Here is a 23839-nt window from a genome sequence, read left to right as displayed (position 1 = left end):
AGTTACCCCCCAGAGTCTAGAAACTGATCTAGGGTCAGTTTGCCATTTCCTCCGCTAAAGGTTAAGGTTAGGATTAGGGAAATGTAAGCTGGTCCTAGAGCTGTACCTACGGGGATTTCTATCTGTTTAGACATCTTACTGCCTCTCAGAGGGTGTGATTAATGGGCTACGATGGGAGCAACCTGCTTTCCCTCTACTAAACACCTCTGAGTCTGTCTGTGTGTGAGAACGCATCACCTCTTTATGCAGTATGTGTCGGACCAGACTGACCAATGTCTGTGTGTTCCCAGGCTGGTGTCCATTGACACGGAGTTCCGCACACTGAGACTGAGGGCTGAGGACTCCTCAGGGCGACAGCACGTCGTCACCGTCAAACTGAAGCCCAAGGTAAGGGAACACACACACTATGCAGGCTAATATGTTCACACATGTACACTTACAGCTAAGCTAACTAAAGCCTGAAGTGAGAACACACACATTGTAACAGTCAATGAAAAACCCTAAGTCATACTCTTACACAGTACGTTCAAATATCCATCTTGTGTTAAAAAGACAGTACTTCTCTGAGCAGTCCCATATCTAGGACAAACATAGTTTGCTGAAGTCTGCGTGAGAGGTTCCAACAACCTGTGAGATGGGAGTGTAGAGATATCCACTTTAGATTCACAGTTGCATGATACACCCTCCAGAAGCAGAGGAGAGGAGGGAGATGTGGGCATAACTAGTAGAAATACATATGGTTGGTCCTCTTAAAAGGTAGAACATCTAGATCAGTTTTAGCACAGACCGTGCCTGCATCTTGGTTAGCGATAGCCGGCATATCACTCTTTCTATGCCTGCCTGCCCCCTCCCTCTGAGTATAGCAGGGTGGCAGTGCTGGGTTCGAGAGTAGTGAGCAGGGTGGCCGCATGGCAGGTTGGTGGTAGCTGGCCCAGATGATATCCAGAGGAGGTGGTTGGTTTCACCCTGTGCCCACCTGCCTGTGTGCCCACCTGCCTGCCCCCGTCGCTGTGTAAAAATAGCCTGGATTCCCCCTGTGGCCCAGCTGCCTCGCCCGCCCTTCTCCCCTACCCAGGTCACCCCACATAGGCACAGTCAGAGGGTGGAAGGTAGGCGTTGGCATGCAGAGATAGGGAGGGAGGGGCAGGGAGAAAGTGATATGTGGAAAGAAGGAGAGGAATCATAAAAAAGAGATGTAAGGAAAGGGTGTGGGTTAACTTCCTGAAAAGCACATTTACCAGTAGGCTATAGCCTGTTTAGTGTACATACAGTATTGGTAACAGTCAAGTCCCAGGGACATTGATATGCATGTTTGCCAACTCTAGGGTGTTAAGGCAAGTTTCCCTCCTATTCACAGCACCCTGTAGAGGCCCCATGGTGCTCCGCAGACCTACCTGTTCCACTGGCCCTGACTTGGACACCACAGGTACTGTACACACAAACACATCACACTGTTTCAGTCCAACTGTCTCACACTCGTACATGGGAGTGGAAATTGCCAGGGACCAATATTATCACGATACTTAGGTGCCGATTCTATATGTATTGTGATTCGATACTGGGATTTTATTGCGATTTGAAATTCCAAACATATTGCTCACTATGTCTGCTGCAGAGAGACGAGAGCCATGAGAAAACAAATGTTGATCAGTCATGGAATGAAAGTGCTGAAAACATGTTGGCTCACTATTTAAAAATATGGATAACAAGCTATAGGATGAAAAATACCAGAGTTTTAGCGCAAGTACAGCCGACTAGCGCTAGCTAACGCAACCTAACAACAAAGTTGTTTTGTCAAAAATAGTATTGCGATATGTAACTATATTCATTTTTGATTTTCTTTACTACTTATACACACTAACACACTTTTTCAGTTGCAATTCACACACTTGCTGTCTGTCGCAGTACAACCTTTAAAGGATAGCCTTTTAACTCCTATTTTATTCTCAGTTACAGTCAGTAATATTGAGCTCTAGACACTGACAGCTGTTCTCTTGCTATGTGCTGGGTGTGTCCCTCTACACGTGTGTGTGTGTGTGTGTGTGTGTGTGTGTGTGTGTGTGTGTGTGTGTGTGTGTGTGTGTGTGTGTGTGTGTGTGTGGTACATGGCAGCCGTACAGAGAAGACGAGCTAAGTACAGCGCTGCCGTATGGAGCCTGTCTGCCTGCTGGGCAGCTGATGGATCTCTCCTGTGCTGTGAGAGGAGTGTGTGTGTTGTGGGGGAAGGGCTTGTCTGTCGGCTGTCCTGACATGTTCATTTGAATGAGTAATTATTGCCTGCTCTGTTGCAGGGCCAAGATGTGCCACACTGTGTTTGTGTGAGAGAATGAGAGGGACAGAGAGACACTAGTTTGTGTGCACATTAGAGAGGAAAAACAAGACAATGCGTCATATACACTCAGTGGCCAGTTTATCAAGTACATGTTCCCATTGAAAATGGTTCACTCCTACAAGACAGTGAGTCACGTGGCTGTGGTTTGCTATATAAAGCAGGCAGACAGGCATCGAGGCATTCAGTTACTTTTCGATTGAGCGTAAGAATGGGCAAAACGAGTGACCTCAGCGACTGTGCGTGGTATGATCGTCGGTGCCAGGCGCGCCAGTTCCAGTATCTCAGAAACAGTCGGCCTCCTGGGCTTTTTATTCATGATAGTGTCTAAGGTTTACAGAGAATGTTGCTACACACTAAAAAACATCCAGTCAGCGGCATTCCTGTGGGCTGAAAGCTATTTGATGAGAGGTCGAAGGAGAATGGGAAGAATTGTGCAAGCCAACAAGCGGGCCACAAAAGGGCAAGTAACGGTGCAGTACAACAGTGATGTGCAGAACGGCATCTCGGAATGCACAACTCGTCATTCCTTGTCACCGATGGGCTATTGTAGCAGACGACCACACCGGGCTCCACTCCTATCAGGTAAAAACAAGAAGTGGCTCCACCAACACTGGACATTTGAGAATTGGAAAAACATTGCCTGGTCAGACAAATCCTGGTTCCTGTTGCGTCATGCTGATGGCAGTCAGGATTTGGCGTAAGCAACATGACACCGTGGCCCCATCCTGCCTATTGTCAACGGTACAGGCTGGTGGCAGTGGTGTAACGTTGTGGGGAATGTTTTCTTGGCACACGTTAGGTCCCTTGATACAAATTGAGCAACGTTTTCCAACCCAAAGAATTCAGGCTGTTCTGGGGGCAAAGGTGGGGTCTGACCTGGCACAAGATGGGTGTACCTAATAAACTGGCAAATGAGTGTATGTTCATACAGTAATACATACCTGTTTTGTGTCTTTTAAAATCAGTGTGTGGTGATTGACGTACGAATCAGATTGTGGCTGGGCAGGACCATTGGTGGGCACCAGACCCACCAATGCAGGTGTGGCACAGCATGAGCAACCTCTGCCAGCAGTCTGTGTGTTTGTGAGTCCGTGCATGTACAACTGTATGTACCGGACCTACAGTAATAGATGATTAGAATCCTATCTGTCATCAGCCAGGAGAAGAGGGCCCAGGCAGATGCATCACAGTTCCCACAACGTCTACACAAGCCACCATTATAAAGGCTTTAGGTGTATCCATTCATACATCATTACTCGATTTGAACCACACTAGATGATTGCTTTTATTAGCAGTGTTTTAGTATGTACGGTTAGGCTCTCATTTCCTCAGAAGTTAAGCCTGTAGCGAGGATAGATCTGTTTTTACTCAGTGCTAGATGAAGAGGCCTAATTGAGGCACTCAAGGAGTACTGAGCGGATCTTAGCTTTCCACAGACACACACTCTTACATCCTGCCACTCAAATCCAGCAGGAATTCAATTACCAAGCCCCCTTTTACTGGGTCCACTGTATTTCTATGGAGCCATAACCATAATCACGCCACTGGCATTAATTGGCCAGTAATTGCGGAGTCTCTGCACCTGTGCGATGCTAAATTGTGTGCACTGTGCTGGCACAATGACCCATAATTTTTGGTTCATTTCTCTATTTTTTTTGTACGTTTTTTTTTTTCTTTTTTTCTCCCTCATGTCGGATTTCCCGGGACAAAGCTAGTCTAAAGGTTTTTTTTTTTTTTTTGAGCCTGTGCCTGCATTAAATGCTAAATAAAGAGTCAAATCATTTTCTAAATCATGTTTGTGTATATAATGTTTCATCTTCAACTCACAAATCTAGGCAAAAATATTTCCCTAACCGTTAGATAGCTTAGTTGGTGTAAATTGTGGTCATTTTAATACAAATAAACTTATTAGGTTACACGGGTCATTCTCTCCAAGGTCAGACCTTTTATAGATGCCAATTTTTCTGCAAATCTTTACCATTTAATGTACATGGGTATAATGATACAGTGCCTTCAGAAAGTATTCATATCCCTTGACTTTTTCCACATTTTGTGTTACAGCCTGAATTGAAAATTGTTTAAACTGAGATTTTTGTTACTGGCCTACACACAATATCAAAGTGGAATTTCGAATTTAGACATTTTTACAAATTAATTAAATATGAAATGTCTTGAGTCAATAAGTATTCAACCCCTTTGTTATGGCAAGCATAAATAAGTTCAGAAGTAATCATTTTAAAGACTGAGCTATAATCACTGCCAAAGGTGATTTTTAACATGTATTGACTCAGGGGGTTGAATACTTATCTAATCAAGATATATTAGTGTTTTTAGGTTTTATAAATATTTTACAAATGTTAGAATTTTTCTTCTACTTTGACATTAAGAGTATTTTGTGTCAATCATTTTTTTAAATAAAATATAATTAAATACATTTTAAACTCACTTTGGAACAACAAAATGTGGCAAAAGTGGTGTGAATACTTTGAAGGGACTGTATTAACTACCGGTAATTATAATTTCTCAGTTAAGATAATTCATTTCTTTATTCAAAAAGTATCCACCCACACATTTGAACCCTAGTTTAGGTTGTCATACCGGTGTTCTGTTCCCCACAGAGTTCTCTGGGTCATGTTCACACTCAGTTCCTGCTGCTTCTAGAGTCTCTGGCTGAGTTTTGGGCGGTTCTAGATGAGATCGATGAAAAGACCTGGGTTCTAGAGCCAGAGAAACCCAGCAGAGCCGACACCATGAGGAGGATTGCCATCGGTAACGCACACACAGACATGCAAACTCACCAACTAGAGACCTCTATAGGCCATAATTAACCCTCATGCACACTGAACTACACAACAGACCACTACTGCTACTACCTATCACTTTTATCATTGCTTCCTTTGTGTTGTGGTCAGCTATTCCTCGTCTCCAATCACTGATTAACTATGTCTGCAGCAAATAACGTGTCCATAAAAGTGGAGGTTGACACGCAACACCCAAAGATGTTGCCAGAGTGCTGCCTGCTTGGAGCTGAGCATGGTAGGTGAAAGACTATACTTATGGTTGTTCCTTTTTTTAATCGATAATGTATATGAAATGTGTACCCTATATTAAATGACGGCACACTGCCATGTTTCAATTTATTTTATTTTATGCATCCTCCTGTTTATTAACTGATCTGACTCAATTTGATAAGCACATGCAGTATTGAGGAAACCTGGCTTCCACCTACCCTTATTCTATCATATCTGTGATCACAGACAAAGGAAAGCTGTATTAAAAAGGAAAGCTGATGAATGTGTACTACCCAACAAAGTTTTTTACAACATAATCATGCTTTTGATTTGGTACGAGTAGGAGCGGACCAACCAAGGTCGAGTTTGTTCTATTTAAGTCCTAACAATTGTTGCCAATTGTTTCTTTAAATCCAAGGTCATGCTTGGCCAACAGTGCCACACAGAACTCATTGTTGGTTGCCTAGCAATGCTATTAAACACACACTGCTGTCGCCAAGACTGAGGCAGGCAGCGACCCTCAAATAGATGGGGTCACGCAGAAATATTGCTTTTTGCATTTAAGAATAACAAACAACAGAATGCAATGATGGCTGTACACAAAGACGAGGCTCATGGGGTGGAACGGACTAGAGCAGAGCGTTTATGTGGAAGTTATTGGAATATTTCCTCTTTGCCTGACTCTGTCATCAAATATGAAGAGCTGTTTGTAAGAGCCTGTGTGCTGCATCCAGGAAAACACTTGACATCACCCCAAATTAGACGTGGGGCGATGTTTTCTGAAATGCATTGAAATGCACAAAAACAACTGTTAAATCCCTCTGCAAGTGTTGTGTAGCTCTAAACCTCTTTTTACAATGTCCATTTGTCAATTCACAACTTGTGTGGGTTATTTTCCCCTGCAGTGGTAACACCTTTGAGGAACAAGCTGAATGCCAACATGCATTTATGGTAAGTTAGGTAGTCAGTCATTTGGATACAGTCTACTTTTTGGTATTATATGTTCAATGTGATTCTAAATTAACAGTCTTCTATGCCATTTCAACGTGATAGCATTGGTCAACATTTCCTGGCTGGGAGAGAAAGACATATTGGTCATAATTGCAAACTTCTCTTCCCTCCGTCTCACCCTCATTTGCATGTGTTTAATTAGTGTGTGAAGGAGCTGTTTTGTGTCTTTCAGGAACCCGGACTGCAGCATCTTGCAAAACCTCCGGGATGTTTTGGAGATAGAATTCCCATCACCTGCCACCCACGAAAAATCTGTACGTTGCATTTCCCTGTTTCAAACACCAAGCCCTCACAATTACCTCTGCCGAGGAATCGTGTGTATAGAAATATATTTTTATTTCTGGTCTTTTTTGTTTGCTGGAGGTGGGTGTGAATCCCCTTTAATTGGGTTGTTTACAGATAAGATCATTAGAATAACAAAGATGGCAGAATCCCCGGCACTATCGAGATCGCTTTAATCACACCCCCATTTATCTCTTTTTTGCCGCCGGATGGGTTGAAAGGGCGCCGTGTTTATCCACTGTCGCCACGGTGATTAATGCCTCAGCATCATTAACATTCCGAAGAGCAAAGTTTACTTTACCAGATGTTGAAATTGTACCTGCCATCCTCTTTTAATGGATCGCTTGGAGAGAAAAAGGGCTTCTCGTTACATGAAAAGAAATATGCAAACAGAGAGAGGGAAGGGGGACACTGGTAGAGAGGGGATAGACAGGAGGAGAGCTACTAAGAATGTCTCCTGTAGAGTTTCAGTGCGGAGTGTGGGATCTGTTACGCCTACCGTCTGGAGTCAGCCATTCCTGATCAGGTGTGCAACGACCCTCGCTGCGGCCAACCCTTCCACCAGGCCTGTCTGTACGAAGTAAGGGACACGCACACAACTATCCTACCCAATCAGTAGGCATGTCTGTTTTACAAAACACTACCCAGGATAAGACATGAATTTAAAATCATTTGTTATAAATTCATACAAAAATGGGATGTGATTATTTTTTTATTTTTTTTTCGTCAAATTCATTTCAGGTGTTTGGCTTCTTTGCATTTCTCTAATCTTGCCACTACAGGCACAAGGAATTGGTCAACTTCAATTTGACTAGTTTTAGTTTGACTAGTTCCTGTTCGGTTTCTCTCCAGTGGTTGCGTGGACTACCTTCCAGTCGCCAGAGCTTCAACATAGTGTTTGGAGAGTGTCCCTACTGCAGCAAGGTATTTCAAGCCGCCATATGGCATTAAGACTCACTTTACCATCGATGTCCTTCATAAAAAAGGTCCCTATAACATACCTTATATAGTCTTCATATAATGTGTCATTCATAAAGTTTCAAAAAAGGTAATATAGAGCGCTGTTCATGCACAATAAGTACATTGAATATAGCAGATCACATTTAGTAGTGTGGAGGTACCATGTCCTTGGTTAGTATATTATACAACAGTCACGCATATAAATCACACTGTAAGACTAGAAAATCCCCAGAGGTACAGTTGCAAATCACAAGAAAGTTTGTTTATTTTGTAATTGATACAGCGAGCCTGTTTTGACATTTGCAAATAACAATGTAGTCCATGTTAAATGACATTTGTACTTTTTGTTGTTTACAGCCCATTACAGTGAAGATGTCCACCCAGAAACCTTGAGAGCTGACTGAAGCCTGGGCCTAGAGCTATATGGTTTAACATGAGCCTTAGCAAATACATAATACATCTCATCTAATGTATATCGTCTCACTCACGTCATGACACTATAGCGAACTGGAGTAAGAGTTGGGGATGATGCAAACCTAAAATAGGCATGATGAATAGGAAACAACAAAAAAGCTCAGAGTTGCAGGGAAACAGCACCCAGTCATCATTCAGGACTGTCAGCCAGAGTGAATAGAAAGGCCAGGGACAGGAATAAGACCACCAAGGCACTACAGTACAGTGTGACATTACAGCCACTCTTCTGTTTGGGAGAAGGCTCTGCTCTCTGGCTGTATTCCTCCCACTCACCACAGTCATATATGTGGATGGGACTTTCCCAGTGGTCAGATTCTGGGGGATTGTGCTTATTACTCTTACCCCCACACCGGTGGTCATGGTTGAAGATTTCTGAACCATCCTCTTTGTACAGATGTTTTTCCCAGTGTGTCTGACTGTGGTCCTCCCACTGGTCATCATGTGTTTGACCCAATTTGCTTTTTGTAGGGGTTGTACTTTCTCTGGGTTGGAACAGTCTATGGTTGACTTGTGGTCTTGATGTCACAGCAACGCCGTCATCAGCAACTATTTTCCTGACGCGACGTTTGGTTTGTGTTGATGTTTTCTGTTAGGGGATAATTCACACATTTGCTTGGGTTTCTTCCATTGACCTGAACTTTTGTAACAGCCGTTAATGTGAAATTACAACAAAGGCAATTTTTTAAAAATTATCACAATTTTAAAAAGTGATTTATTTTGGGTTTGAACTTGCTCTGATAAAACGTATTTCATTATCAGTTGGGCGTCAATGTAAAGTAGCTGGTCATTTTGTCCATTCTTGTAAAACCAGTTGGACAACATTCTAGTAAAATGCTGTGAATCCTGTCAATATTGCAGGACTTAGTGCCTTGGCCTCACCGCCTGTTCTGGCTGGGGCTTGGAATTGGGTGGTCCTCTGATGTATTGAGACGGCACAGGTCTGGGTCTTTCCATCTCTTCCTCACTCTCGTCATCCTCCACATATACAGACTTTGGTTTGGACGACCCTCTAGCTCGTCCTGCTTTCTGTGGGGAAAAGATACAAGAAGACCGGATTGAGATTTCACGTGAAGCTAGCATGCACTAGTTTATGACAACATACTCCTGGACATTTCCTGCTTGTGAATTCACTAACAACTTACCCCATGTTCTGACTGGGGGTTGGATACTGGTGGTCCCCTAATGTAGCGAGATGGTACAGGCTTGGGTCTCCCCTCTTCAATCTCCATCTTTTCTTCATCACTGTCATCCTCCACATATATAGGCTTTGGTTTGGAGGCCCCTCTAGTTGCAGGTTTAGCCCTGCCCGCTTTCTGTGGGGAAAGGACACCGGAATAATTATTTCATGTGACGCAAACGAACAACTGAATGAAAACATACTTTACTCCTGTTGTCAACACTTCAGAATAAAAGGGCATTTCTCCATGTGTGTCCACTACTGTACATTCCAATACATTTATTTTGGGGTCATATTGTACTAAAAACCAGTTGCAAACAACTCAGTAAAGTTTGGTGAATCCCGTTTATAGCCAACACCTTTACACCCTTGGGTGGTACAGGTTTGGACCTCGCTTCATCCAACTCCATCTTCTCATCCTCTTCACTCTCCTCATCCACCACAACTACGGGCTTTAGTTTGGATGAGCCTCTACCTCGGCCTGCTTTCTGTGGGGAAAGGAAGAGAGGGTGAGGGGCTTAGTTAGAGGCTAGCATGCAACTGTTTCTGATAGTAGAAACTTGCTTGATTCTCCATTGACCAGGAGAAGGCCACCTACTGTGTTGAAGACGAAGAATTATTCATTTGTCTTTGAATGATGAAGATAAATAATAATACGGGAGTCCGTACAGGACAAATGATGTGACAACGACTAACTACCTATTGGATATCATGAAATCGGGGAGGAAAAAGGAGTAAATAACAATAGAGGAGTAGGACAGACACTGAAAGCAGCCTTTCCATGACCCCTATTAATTCGACTGACATTTACACTCACTTTCCAAACCTCCAAAAATTGACTTCTATTTGACTACAGATCCAACTGCCCAGCAGTTCAGCATGGAAATGAGAGAAAATTAGAACAATTATGGCTGCTGATCCTCTGCGCCTGTAAAGTGTGTGTAAAGTGTGTGTCATCAATCGCCTCAAATTGGGCTGTTTTGGCCATCTGCGGGTCAAGTTAGTCACCATTGGAGGCTCAAGTGATTCCGGTAAATTCCAGAAAATCACCACCTCTCCGCTCCAGAGCCTCTTGAGGGGGACGAGGTGTGCCTCCGTGGGGGTCAGGGGCAAGTTGACCCCCTTTACTGCGGTCAAGATCCCCGCCAGGCATTTAGAGAAGAAAATGTGATTCACCTCTACACCGCTATGCAAAGAGCCAGAGAGATGACATATTTGGTACAGTCCAATTGAAATGCACATATTTGATGAGAAATACTTTCTGGAGTGTATGTGTGTTGTAAATAAAGACCTGGATTTGTGGCTGAGGCTATCAGTGTGTGTAGATCTCCCACACTGCACTGGGGCTCCCGACAGACCCACACAGACACCTCACCTCTCCCAGAGGGTTATAAATCAGAGTATAAACAATGAACATGAAGTGAGTCTAGCCATCTGGTCTCCATTACACTCCCCTGACCTGCACTTTACCCTATCCAGCTATATTAGATACTGAACAAAAATATCAACATGTTGGTCCCATGTTTCATGAGCTGAAATGAAATGTTCCACACACACAACTTATTTCTCTCAAAATTGTTTACATTCCGGTTAGTGAGGCTTTCTCATTTTCCAAGACAATCCATCCTGACAGGTGTGGCATATCAAGAAGCTCATTAAAACAGCATGACACATAATTATGACATCCCTTCAAATTAGTGGATGCAACTATTTGAGCCACACCCATTGCTGACAGCTGTTTAAAAATCGAGCAAAGTGGCAACGTCTAGGAACAACAATGGCTCAGCTTTGAAGTGGTAGGCCACACAAGCCAACAGAACGGGACCACTGAGTGCTGAAGCACATATCACGTAAGAGTCGGCTGCCCTCGGTTGCAACACTCACTACCGAGTTCCAAACCACCTCTGGAAGCAACGTCAGCACAAGACCTGTTTGTCAGGAGCTTCATGAAATGGGTCTCCATGGCCAAGCATCCACACACAAGCTTGAGATCACCATGCGCAATGCCAAGTGTCGGCTAGAGTGGTGTAAATTGGATTCTGGAGTAGTGGAAACGCGTTCTCTGGAGTGATGAATCACGTTTCACCATCTGGCAGTCAGACGGACAAACTGGGATTGGCAGATGCCAGGAGAACGCTACCTGCCCGAATGCAGTGGCAACTGTAAAGTTTGGTGGATGAGCAATAATAGTCTGGGGCTGTTTTTCAAGGTTTGGGCTAGGCCCCTTAGTTCCAGTGAGGAGAAATCTTAATGCTACAGCATACAATGACATTCTAGATGATTCTGTGCTCCCAACATTGTGGCAACAGTTTGGAGAAGGCCCTTACCTGTTTCTGCATGAAAATGTCCCCATGCACAAAGCGAGGTCCATACAGAAAAAGTTTGTTGAGATTGGTGTGGAAGAACTTGACTGGCCTCCACAGAGCCCTGACCTCAACCCCATCGAACACCTTCAGGATGAATTGGAACGCTGACTGTGAGCCAGCCCTAATTGCCCAACATCAGTGCCCGAGCTACTAATGCTCGTGGCTGAATGGAAGCAAGTCCCCGCAGAAATGTTCCTTCATCTAGTGGAAAGCTTTCCCAGAAGAGCCTATTTAGCCTACATTTGTGAGTAGATCTGGATGTGTGCGATTGATTAATTGACGGATTAATTAATAGGTGTACATTAGGGGTCCCCAATAGGCAGTTTTCTGAGCAAGGTAATCTCTCAGGTACTCTCACCTTGCCCCTGTCTGGCCAATCAGACCCTCTTGTGGAGGAACCCCCTGACATTGCTCCTCGTGGCACAGACAGGTCCAGCCTTCCCTGGCCTCCGCTCGCTCTCAGTCCCGCCTCAGACAGCAGCTCTCTCAGCCTCTGGTAGTCCGGACGTTCCTCATACTCCAGAGCTTTGACACTGAGCAGGAAACTGGCCAACTCATCTGGGAGAGGAAGAGGGACAAAAGAGAGAGAATGCACAATAGTCCCACTCCGACGTATCTGTGATGTTTTAACACTGGCTATGTGACGTGTGATCTGCGTGTTTCAGTACACAGAAACAGTCACCCCTTACTGCAACTAACATGTCCAGCTACCTAGTGTACCCACACACACTGTGGTTGAGTGTGTATCACACTCATATACAATAGGGTTGATGCATGTCCTGGGCCTTATCTGTGGCGACCAGCCCGGCCCTGCCTCTGGAGGAGCTGTAGAGAATCATCTCAGTCAGTCATCACCATACATCACATAGCCATAACCTCACAGAGACGTGACCTCTGTTTACAGTACCAGAGATAACAACAATGGAGTCTCTAAGACATCTCTCTGGGATGGATAATGGAGTTGTGGGAACATATTTCAAAAAACCCTCCTAAAAATGTTTCATTCCCTTCTGGGACAAAGTGGTGACTCTGGAGTCTGACTACTGGACAAGTACGGAGGCCCTCTCACTCACCTGTGCAAGCTCCACCCACCGACAGCTCCTGCACCGAACCAGGTAGATTACCTATGAGTCTGGAAAGAGAAACAGGCATGAAATAGAGGGGGAGAGAGAAACAAGGGTTTAACTTAAAGACAACAGACATACTGTAAGGACAAAGTTTTGAAGGGTCTGTCCTATATCCGAGAGATATACTTTGTCAATTAGTGTGGACACAGGTTCGAACATCTCATTCTAAAATCATGGGCATTAACATGGAGTTGGTCCCCCCTTTGCTTCTATAACAGCCTCCACACTTCTGGGAAGGCTTTACACTAGATGTTGGAACATTGCTACGGGGACTTGCTTCCATTCAGCCACAAGAGCATTAGTGAGGTCGGGCACAGATGTTGGCCAGTCAAGTTCTTCCACACCGATCACGACAAACCATTTCTGTATGGACCTTGCTTTGTGCACAGGGGCATTGTCATGCTGAAACAGAAAATGTCCTTCCCCAAACTGTTGCCACAAAGTTGAAAACCCAGAATCGTTGAGAATGTCATTGTTTGCTGTAGTGTTAAGATTTCCCTTCAATGGAACTAAGGGGCTTAGCCCAAACCTTGAAAAACAGCCCCAGATCATTATTCCTCCAGTTGGCACTATGCATTTGGGCAGGTAACATTCTCCTGGCATCTGCCAAACCCAGATACGTCCGCCAGATAGCGACGGGTGATTCATCAGTCCAATGGGGGGCGAGTTTTACACCACTCCGGCCGACACTTAGCATTACGCATGGTCATCTTAGGCTTAGGCCGTGAAAACCCATTTCACGAAGCTCCCGATGAACAGTTATTGTGCTGACGTTGCTTCCAGAGGCAGTTTGAAACTCGGTAGTGAGTGTTGCAACCGGGAACATAATTTTTACGTGCTATGCGCTTCAGCACTCCCGTTCTGTGAGCTTGTGTGGCATACCACTTCACGGCTGAGCCTTTGTTGCTCCTAGACATTTCTACTTCACAAGAACTGCACTTACAGTTGACCAGGGCAGACATCTTACGAACTGACTTGTTATAAAAAGGTGGCATCCTATGACGGTGCCACATTGAAAGTCACTGAGCTCTTCAGTAAGGCCATTCAGTTTGTCTATGGAGATTGCATGGCGGTGTGCTCGATTTTGATACTCTATATACACACACACAAGTATGTGGACAGGTGTATAACAAAGCTCAGGAAATATATATTTTGACACATTTAACCCCTTATTTTCGACAAAACTAGCTCCATATTTTATTTTTAACTGGTACCGGGTTACCTTCAGACAAGTCACGTGACAAACACGACTGTAGCTCGGCCACCGACATATTCTAGGTGGGTGTGGTGAATTGAGACGCGGTCCATGCAAAAAACAACATCCCTCTAGCTTAAAACTGACGGATTTTGATGGGGATTTAACACTAAGGATCAATAGGAAGATGGAGAGGGATCCAGAGAGAGGGTGGTCTTTACCTGGTCTTGGCCTCTTGGACCTGTATAGGGTTCTTGAGCACAGAGTCCCAGGGCAGCGCCCCACACAGCCAGTGGAGCAGACAGAAGCCCAACACCTCCAGGTCTCCACGTCTCGATGGAGCTACACAGAGACAGAGAAGATGATCAGAACCTGGTTTGGGAGGATAGAAACAGCTTTGTTTGAGGGGCTGTGTTCAGAGGTAAAACAGTATGCAAAGAGAGGGTAAGGAGGATGACAATTATGGAGGGAGTGTTAGTCTTTCAACTTTTCCTGTGCTCTGCAGACAGACGGCTTTGAGGGGAGGGCCGACATTTTATGTCAGTTTTCCTTCTTCTCTGGCCTGTTCCAGGAAACTGGATCCTTGTGGCCTCTGACATGATTCAGACGCCCGCTGCACAGCCTAAACACACACACTCGATTGCTCAAACACCCCCTCTCTAAGGGCAGTAAAAAACACAGATATCTACGCCCAAATCAATACCACAGGTTACAGAAGTCGACAGGGTGCTGTGCACTGGGGAGATATCTAAATACTAAATACTGATGATGGCTAGACATTAACCTCTAGACTTGCCTCGTTGTAAACAATGCCTTCCATCTAGTTTTAATACAAGGAAGTGAACAAACCCTGCACTGAGAAAGTGTCTTTATGAAAAACTGTGGGGAGTTCATCAATACGTCTGGATTGAGTGCATGTGAGGGGTCGAGCCCGAGGAGTTTTAGCAGCTCAATACTGTAACGGCCGTGCATCTCCGGAGAAATTACCCATCGACTGACTAGCTTCGTCAGAAGGAGAAATCTCGAGCCAGATCCATCGCTAGCATTGATCCCAGACAGTGTTCCCAATTAAATAGGCTGCTGCCACAGTGGCTGCCAGGCAGCGGCACCCAACAGGACAGCACTACTGGCTAGCCTAGAGACGGACAACAGGGGTTGGTTGGTTGGTTGTAGTTAGATGTGGGTTGCCACTGCGTCTGCCTCTGTTGTTGCCTTCAACATTTTTGTGATTAAGCCGCTTGTTTAAGTAATTTACTGAATCAATTATCTCAAGAGTGGAAGGTGTAAAGTACTTAAGTGTATAGGTCAGCATTACAGTATATTTGTTGCTGCCACTTCTAATTAAGCCATTGTTGTAAACAATTATATAAAGCCTCATTGATACTGAGAGGCAGATAAGAGGGAATAAAGATGAAAAACACAAGTGACACCAGCACTCAAAAACTACACCAACTCCCACAGCCACAAAATAGATTAACAATTAAAAAGATCAACAACTACGTTAAGCACCAGTGGCGTGCTTTGACCATATTGTCCCTGTTCACAATAGCTTTTCCTTTGCTGTTTGGTCGTGTATTTATGAATCTTTCCCTAATGAGAAGGCAGCACACACACATACAGCTCTCTCTAACGCACCCACACATTCATGCATATGCTTGCGTGTACGCACACGCATTCATGCTCATGCGTGCGTAGGCACACGGGTTTCTCTCTCCTATTGATATTCAGATTTTCACTCTTAACACGCTCTTTCGGAATCTCCGTGTTCCAAAGCATCCTGCTCCAATAGGTGATAATTATCTCAGAGTTCAGTGATGCCTCACTCTGTTCTATCTCCACCCTTGTCATGGCAACATCTACCCAGCGAGGGTGATGATGGTAAGATGGGAGTGTGGGATCTTGAGCAAAAAGTAGTCTTGTAGCTCGTCAATCTGCATGCATCTCAATTTCCATTTGACCCAAAAGAACTTACAACGTGGAGGTCAAGTAAGACCAGCCATCATATTTAGCCACCTGGAATATAATTCTGGTTTGTTTATCAACTGTAGACAAAAAGGGAAACGTTACCTGATTGACTCATTCCAATAGTAGAGTACTGTAGGCCTAACAGAAGTTATTACATCAAAGGACTGATGATTAGAAGCATAAACACATACCAGACAGTTCACAAAAAAAAATTGGATCGCTCCTACAGACAGTGAGTCACGTGGCTTGCTATATAAAGCACGCACAGGCATTGAGGCATTCAGTTACTGTTGGGTTGAATGTTAGAGTAGGCAAAACGAGTGACCCAAGCAACTGAGCGTGTCGGATCAAGTATCTCAGATACGGCCGGCCTCCTGGGCTTTTCACGCGAGACAGTGTCTATGGTTTACAGAGACTGGTACGACAAACAAACATCCATCCATCAAATATATTGGTCACATTCACATATTTAGCATTTGTTATTGCGGGTGTAGCAAAATGCTTGTGTTCCTAGCGCCAACAGTGCAGTAGTATCTAACAATTAACAACAATACACAAATCTAAAAAGAATGGAATTAAGAAAAATATAAATATTAAGACGATCAATGTCGGAGTGGCATTGACTAAATACAGTAGAATACAGTATACACATATGATATGAATAAAGCAAATCAAATCAAATGTATTTATATAGCCCTTCGTACATCAGCTGATATCTCAAAGTGCTGTACAGAAACCCAGCCTACAACCCCAAACAGCAAGCAATGCAGGTGTAGAAGCACGGTGGCTAGGAAAAACTCGCTAGAAAGGCCAATACCTAGGAAGAAACCTAGAGAGGAACCAGGCTATGTGGGGTGGCCAGTCCTCTTCTGGCTGTGCCGGGTGGAGATTATAACAGAACATGGCCAAGATGTTCAAATGTTCATAAATGACCAGCATGGTCGAATAATAATAAGGCAGAACAGTTGAAACTAGAGCAGCAGCACAGTCAGGTGGAAGTTGAAACTGGAGCAGCAGCATGGCCAGGTGGACTGGGGACAGCAAGGAGTCATCATGTCAGGTAGTCCTGGGGCATGGTCCTAGGGCTCAGGTCCTCCGAGAGAGAGAAAGAAAGAGAGAAGGAGAGAATTAGAGAACGCACACTTAGATTCACACAGGACACCGAATAGGACAGGAGAAGTACTCCAGATATAACAAACTGACCCCAGCCCCCGACACAAACTACTGCAGCATAAATACTGGAGGCTGAGACAGGAGGGGTCAGGAGACACTGTGGCCCCATCCGAGGACACCCCCGGACAGGGCCAAACAGGAAGGATATAACCCCACCCACAAAGCAGTATGTAAACATTAAAGTGACTAGTGTTCCATTATTAAAGTGGCCAGTGATTTCATATCTATGTATATAGGGCAGCAGCCTTTAAGGTGCAGGGTTATGTAGCCGGGTGGTAGCTGGCTATTTAACAGTCTGACGGCCTTGAGGTAGGCAGTGTGCCCCCGGTGAGGTGTTGGGCAGACCATACCACCCTCTGGAGAGTTCTGCGGTTGCGGGCTGTGCAGTTGCCGTACACGGTCTGTGTAGGTGGAACATTTCAGTGTCAGTGATGTGTAGGCCGAGGAACTTGAAGCTTTCCAACTTCTCCACTATTGTCCCATCACTGTGGATGGGCGTGCTCCCTCTGCGGTTTCCTGAAATCCACCATCAGCTCCTTCGTTTTGTTGACGCTGAGGAAGATGTTATTTTCCTGGCACCACTCCGCCAGGGCCCTCACCTCCTCCCTGTAGGCTGTCTCGTCATTGTTGGTAATCAGGCCGACGACTGTTGTGTTGTCTGAAAACTTTATGATTGAGTTGGAGGTGTGCGTGGCCACACAGTCATGGGTGAACAGAGAGTACAGGAGGGGGCTGAGCATACATCCTTGTGGGGCCCCAGTGTTGAGGATCAGCTACTTTCACCACCTGGGGGGCGGCCCGTCAGGAAGTCCAAGACCCAGTTGCACAGGGCGGGGTTCAGACCCAGGGCCTCAAGCTTAATGATGAGATTGGAGGGTACTACGGTGTTGAATGCTGAGCTGTAGTCAATGAACAGCATAGGTATTCCTCTTGTCCAGATGGGATAGGGCAGTGTGCAGGCAATTCCGTCTGTGGACCTATTGGGGCAGTAAGCGAATTGAAGTGGATCTAGGGTGACAGGTAAGGTGGAGGTGATATGATCCTTGACTCGTCTCTCAAAGCACTTCATGATGACAGAAGTGAGTGCTATGGGGTGATAGTCATTTAGTTCAGATACCTTTGCTTTCTTGGGTACAGGAACAGTAGTGGACATCTTGAAGCAAGTGGGGACAGCAGACTGGGATAGAGAGAGATTGAATATGTCTATGAATATGTAAACACTCCAGCCAGCTGGTCTGCGCATGCTCTGAGGATGTGGCTAGGGATGCCGGCAGCCTTGCAAGGGTTAACACGCTTAAATGTCTTACTCAGTAATCTGTGATTGTCTGTAGATCCTGCCACATACTTTGTCTGTCCACTTTGTACTGACAAATGCTGCCTGTTTGATTGCCTTACAGAGGGAATAACTACACTGTATTTGACCATATTCCTAGTCCCCTTGCCATGGTTAAATGTGGTGGTTCGCGCTTTCAGTTGAGCGAATGCTGCCATCTATCCACGGTTTCTGTTTTGGGTAGGTTTAAGTCATGGTAGGAAAAATATCCCCTACACACTTCCTGATGAACTAGGTCACCGAAGGGAGGGCCTTATAGGTATTTCGAAAAGGTGAATAGCAGTGATCTAGTGTTTCCCTAAGCAAGTACTAGTCAATGTGTTGATAGAACTTCGGTAGCGTTTGCCTCAAATTTGCTTTGTTAAAATCCCCAGCTACAATAAATGCAGCCTCAGAATATGTGGTTACCAGTTTGCATAAAGTCCAGTGTAGTTTCTTGAGGGCTGTGACTATAACCAAAGGTAATTCTCTTGGGAGGTAATACGGTCAGCATTTGATTGTATTCTAGGTCGGGTGAACAAAAGGACTTAAGTTTATATATTATCACAATCACACCATGAAGCATACACCTACACATTTCTTCTTTCCGGAGAGTTCTTTATTCCTGTCTGCGCCATGAACTGAGAACCGAGCTGGTTGTATGGACGGGGACAGCATATCCCGAGAGTGCCATGATTCTGTGAAACAGAGTATGTTACAGTCCCTGATGTCTTTCTGGAAGGAGATCCTCACCCTGAGCTCGTCTACTTTATTGTCCAAAGACTGAACATTCGAAAGTAAAATCTGTGTGAGTGAGTGTATATTTTCATCTTATACCCACTTTAGTTTGTAGAAGATTCATGACCCCTGGGCTATAGAAGCAAAGGAATGATTCACCTATACTAGAGTTTCTACTGTTAAGCGAAGACCAAAAAGTGAGGACCATATGCAACGACATACAGTATATGTGACATGAGAACAAATTGCACTAGATGACAGTGTGTGTGTACTTCTATGTAGGTCTGTAAAAGAACAGACCGGTGTTTAAACCAGTCCTGTGATTTAAAATGTCATTCCTATCCAACCTCTTGTTAAATTAAATTCACAGCCATAGATCAACGACTCGGAACATGTTGAAGCATGTTCCGCCTGCCACATTTTAGCTTGTATGCAACTGTGAATTACATGGGCCCAACATTCACCTCTTGATTCAGAGAACCGAACATAAAAACACAAGCTCAGCATGTTAACCCCCACCACCCTCTTCACTCTATAAAAGATTAAAATTGACGGGTTTGCCTTTATCAATAACGCTGACTAAGCATCTTGTCTGTTTTCCTTCATATGGACAGCATTGATTGAAACAGTTGCATGGCGATTAGGGAGTCTTCTCCACACTCGTTCAGCATATCGAACTCGGCACCGTCCTCCGCTCTTTGCAAACAGAGGTTATCAGTGGCCAGTCCCACTCTAACCAAACATCAAAGCCTTAATTAATGGGGGATGAATACACGATGCAGGTTATGACTTTAGCTAATTAGGGGATTTTTTTAATGGAGTCTGTGTCGGGGAATACGAGGCCGAGAGAATCAATGTCCAATAAAAAAGGACCATGTACGCAATTTGCCAGCTAATGTGTTCCCTACTGAGGGCGGTTTTATAGCAAGGAACGAAGGGGGGGGGTTCACTTTATGCATTGATAAACAAGTACACTGCCAACTGAAAGATACAGTAACGCAGTTAGTATACATCCATAAGATATCATTGGCCACACAGTCAAGACAAGTGAGCTATTGTCCACCAATTCTTGTATGTATACCCAGAAACCTTGCCCTTTCACTACACAATAGTTGTTGCCACCTGAAACTATGAGTGTTCATATCAATGAAATCCCACTTTACCGACTCCATTGTGGGCATCTATGCTGGTGTACTCTATGGTTCCGTTGTGTCCCTTTTTTGGGTTCTTTTTGTACTCTTTGTGTACGCCGTCTGGGCTGTACCTGTAGGACAGGCCGTAGTCAGCCAGGTACACCTGCAGTACAGGGAATAAACAGACAGTTTGTGTAGATAACAGTCAGCCCACCTACAAGTAAAATGCTTAACATATACATTGCTCAATGTTAATATAGCTAGTAACGGTCTTCTACGTATGTTTTATACACAGTACAAGAAATGCCTTGAATACGCATGCCTACTGTTCTGAGACAGTGCTAACGCTAACCTTGTCAGGGTCTGTGTGACCAAGCATCAGGTTGGCAGCCTTTATGTCTGCATGGACATACTCGTTGTCATGGATATACTCAAGCACATCCAGCTGTAGGAAGACAAAGAGAAGGTGAAATCTTTACATTCCATCTTGGAAGAGGATGTTTTATTCATATTATTTTATTGTGTTTTTTTTATTTATAATTTTATGTTTACTTTAGTTTATTTAGAAAATCTTTTTTTTACTCGTATTTTCTTAAAACTTCATTGTTGGCTTGTAAGTAAGCATTTCACTGTATTCGGCGCATGTGACGAATACAATTTGATTTGAACAGAGGGAGGGACTCACCAGGACACGTCCTAGCTGTAGTACTGTGTGCTTCTTCAGCTTGCCACCGTTTCTCTCACACACCTTCTGCAGGTCACTGCCCAGGCGGTCCATCACCATGAACCTGTACCTGGATTGTAAATAAGAATTTGTTCTTAATCGAGTCACCTGGATAAAAACTGTACATGGTACAGGGCAAAGGTCAAGGATAAGAGGTAAAATCATCTCTAACACACTTCCCAACCACAAAGCAAGGGATTATTAATGCCTTCACCATGACCATCACTACACCAGTCAGTGTAGTGGCTCCAGTAGTACCTGGTTCCGTTGTGTTCTGCCAGTCCTGATCCCCAGTATGCAGGGATCCCCAGAAAATCCAGCTTCTTGCTCCTCATCCACCTCTGCACTGAATCAACAGCAGGACAGAATTACAAGGGCCAAAAATGGTATCTTACATACTATATTTAGGGAAAGGGAGATACCTAATCAGTTGTCCAACTGGAATGTATTCAACTGAAACCTGTCTTCCACATTTAACCCAACCCCTTAATCAGGTGAGAGGTGCGGGGGGTCCTTCAGCACCCTGCCCCGCTCAGGGACGGAAGAACCGGTTTCTACTTTGTCAGCAAGGGGATTCGATCCAGCAACCTTCCAGCAACTGGCCCAACGCTCTAACCACTAGCCTACCTGCCGCCCCTTTCCACAACGTATTTTCACCAGTGCAACGATTGCACCTATTGTTTTTCTATAGAAATAATGGACACAATAAGAGTGCAAAAACAGATATTTGCTCTTTAGCATTTTTGTTTTATAAATTACTTGTTGCTCTCAGTATTTACCTTCATGCCATTTTGTTTCATTCCCTCTGAAAGGTAGCAGGTGCACAACTGGTGCTGAGCAAATATGGCCAAGTGCCCAAGATACGATCCTAGAGGACCTAAGCCTTTGGTCTTAAAAGTGGTGCAACAAATTAGGACGCGATGTGGTTTTAATGACTGTGGATTCAGGTTGGACTGTCTGAACTGTTCACAAAAACACATATGACCACTTAAAGACAGAGGAAATAATCATGCACTTCTAAATCACAGACACAGAAACACACAAAGTGAACAGGAAGCCTGTCTTAGAGTGCTGGCTGGCTCTCCACCAGACTGGCAGGTGGTCAGGGGCCCAGCAGAGGAGCAGGCATCATTATGTGGGATTGGGTCCCTCTCTATGAATTAAGAGCTCAAACAAGCAGGGAAGGGGCTAACTGCCACTGAGGTGCATGTTTGCTTTGGCTTATTAATTACACCAGGCAGCAGTCTTGGGCACTTCATCAGCCAAGTACACTCCCGCTGCACTGGGCCTGGCCGCTCAAATAAGATGTAGCCTAAAATAGGTTGTAACCACACAGTATGTAGCCTATATTGGACATAGGTTATGAACTCTTAGTCATATTTCTGCTACATCATGATGTTGACTGATTGAATTTGTTGATACTCACTGTTCTCAGGTTTAGCTGCCCTCTGATAGAACTTGAGCTCAGAAAACAGAGGCCCATTCTCATGGTACTCCTGCAGACAATGAAATAAGAGGGTGAAATATGAGGAAATGTGGAAATAGAAATGCTGAGAACTGTTGCATGTGACTGCCGTACAATTATAGGTTTATTTATTAGCATATTAACATGGCAGTTCCTTATTATACCTTCCCATATCCACGAAAAACCCAGTAAGCAGAGAGCAAGCGAGAGAAAGAAAGTGAAAGAGAGTTTCACAGCAAATTATTGTGGTTAAGTCAAACTGTCGATCACATCTGGAGTTATCTCTGAACAAATGGCAAAGCGTATACAGTGATAGAAATGCCCTGACTCACAACACAGCCATCCCTGTACTCACCACTTTAATCACAAAATGAGAATCCTCCCCAACAGGCATTTCCATGTCCTGCGAAGCTGAAGGAAAAAAAGGGAGAGAGAGAAAGGTAGGAGATGTGGAAAAAGGAGGGTGTGAATGTGTGAGAGAGAAAAAGAGAGGAGGAAAAAAAAACAGGGACACAGATAAATAAACCGTGATAAACATGACAGTAATTTGGCATCAATCAGATGTACTCCAGTTTTTATGCTCTGTTGGTAATGCTTTACACCCAAATCTATGATTCCTGGTAAAATAAATTGGGATGCGTGTGTTTATTTGAGAATCTGTGATACCTTGACAGATTGACATACTCGTCTGGTTACTTACCTAGGTAGATCAATCCAAAACCTCCTTGGCCAATAATTCTGCCCAGTTTCCATTGCTTCTTCTCAGTGTCCATCAGTGTAAACCCGTCTGGTAGGGGTGCAGGCAATGCTCGTTTCCTAGGAGGGGCCATGGGGCTAGCCAGCAATGGGAACCTATTTGGGCGTAAAAGAGAGTAAAGTTAGTTGGCTGGCAATAGTAACTTATGGTACAGACAGACTATTGACATGTGGTCAACAGATGCAACTACAGCCACCCAGCTAGCTTGCAAAGTAGAGAGAAGCTATATAGTCCCGTAATAAATCCAGAAACAAAACTGAAAGTCAGTTAAATCTGGAAACTGGCCAGCATATTAGCTAGCTAACGTTACCTAGATGGCTACAGCAAGCTAACAGACTATATCGAATAAACTAGTTAGCTCTCCCTACATATAACTAAATTAGCTAGCAAAACAATATATTCGATTCATTTGGCTCGGTGGCATTGCACAGTTCAGTGTCAACTTGTTCTTAGCAAGATACCCAACTAGAAATCTACTATAAAAATGAAACATCTGGCGATACATTACCATTAGAGTTTGGATAATTTTCCGTGAAATGTCTCAAAGATCTAGGAAGCGATAGAGCTGGATATTCAACCGCCAATGAATGCTATCTAGAGGCGGGACGATGACACAGCATGTGCCGTACAGGTTCAC

General features: G+C 44.3%; 2 protein-coding genes across 6 annotated transcripts in view; one reads left to right on the top strand and one right to left on the bottom strand.

Moving 5' to 3' along the window:
- fancl (FA complementation group L) overlaps nt 1-10551 on the top strand; it is a 16813-nt gene extending 6262 nt beyond the window's left edge. For 2 of the 3 annotated variants that reach the window (XM_020481760.2, XM_031823531.1), the window contains 9 exons: nt 291-387; nt 1358-1426; nt 4951-5101; nt 5285-5368; nt 6249-6294; nt 6527-6608; nt 7100-7216; nt 7489-7560; nt 7954-10551. In XM_020481760.2, coding sequence (XP_020337349.1) covers nt 291-387; nt 1358-1426; nt 4951-5101; nt 5285-5368; nt 6249-6294; nt 6527-6608; nt 7100-7216; nt 7489-7560; nt 7954-7989 — 754 coding nt within the window. In that variant the 3' untranslated portion in view covers nt 7990-10551. Of the gene's footprint in view, nt 1-290; nt 388-1357; nt 1427-4950; nt 5102-5284; nt 5369-6248; nt 6295-6526; nt 6609-7099; nt 7217-7418; nt 7561-7953 lie in introns of those variants that run through there. The other variant, XM_031823532.1, reaches the window with a different exon arrangement.
- On the bottom strand, nt 7832-23839 carry vrk2 (VRK serine/threonine kinase 2). 3 transcript variants are annotated; one of them, XM_020481758.2, is made up of 15 exons: nt 23711-23839; nt 23146-23297; nt 22801-22856; nt 22407-22476; nt 21239-21326; nt 20942-21050; nt 20609-20701; nt 20287-20419; nt 14157-14277; nt 12687-12745; nt 11972-12171; nt 9607-9735; nt 9213-9383; nt 8950-9096; nt 7842-8656 (listed from the first exon to the last, which is right to left on the bottom strand). In XM_020481758.2, the coding sequence occupies exons 2-15, from the start codon at nt 23273-23275 to the stop codon at nt 8201-8203; spliced, it is 1962 nt and encodes a 653-aa protein (XP_020337347.1). In that variant the 5' UTR covers nt 23276-23297; nt 23711-23839; the 3' UTR covers nt 7842-8200. The 3 variants fall into 3 exon arrangements, with proteins under 3 accessions (XP_031679390.1, XP_020337347.1, XP_020337348.1); XM_020481759.2 differs by lacking the exon at nt 23711-23839 and having other exon boundaries at nt 7844-8656; nt 21239-21321; nt 23146-23298; XM_031823530.1 differs by lacking the exons at nt 22801-22856; nt 23146-23297; nt 23711-23839 and having other exon boundaries at nt 7832-8656; nt 21239-21321.

The sequence above is a fragment of the Oncorhynchus kisutch genome, linkage group LG4 (genome assembly GCF_002021735.2).
Source record: "Oncorhynchus kisutch isolate 150728-3 linkage group LG4, Okis_V2, whole genome shotgun sequence".
NCBI lineage: Eukaryota > Metazoa > Chordata > Actinopteri > Salmoniformes > Salmonidae > Oncorhynchus > Oncorhynchus kisutch.
This window is presented reverse-complemented; position numbering and strand designations above follow the sequence as displayed.

Bases quoted from the DNA above. Each gene is read 5' to 3' on its own strand.
- vrk2 (XM_020481758.2), bottom strand. From the start codon at position 23,275: ATGGCCCCTCCTAGGAAACGAGCATTGCCTGCACCCCTACCAGACGGG. The intron at 22,857-23,145 runs GTAAGTAACCAG...TTTTTCCTTCAG, and splicing joins TTTTGGATTGATCTACCTAG to CTTCGCAGGACATGGAAATG. The intron at 9,736-11,971 runs GTGAGAGTACCT...CTTTCCCCACAG, and splicing joins ATTGGCCAGACAGGGGCAAG to AAAGCAGGCCGAGGTAGAGG.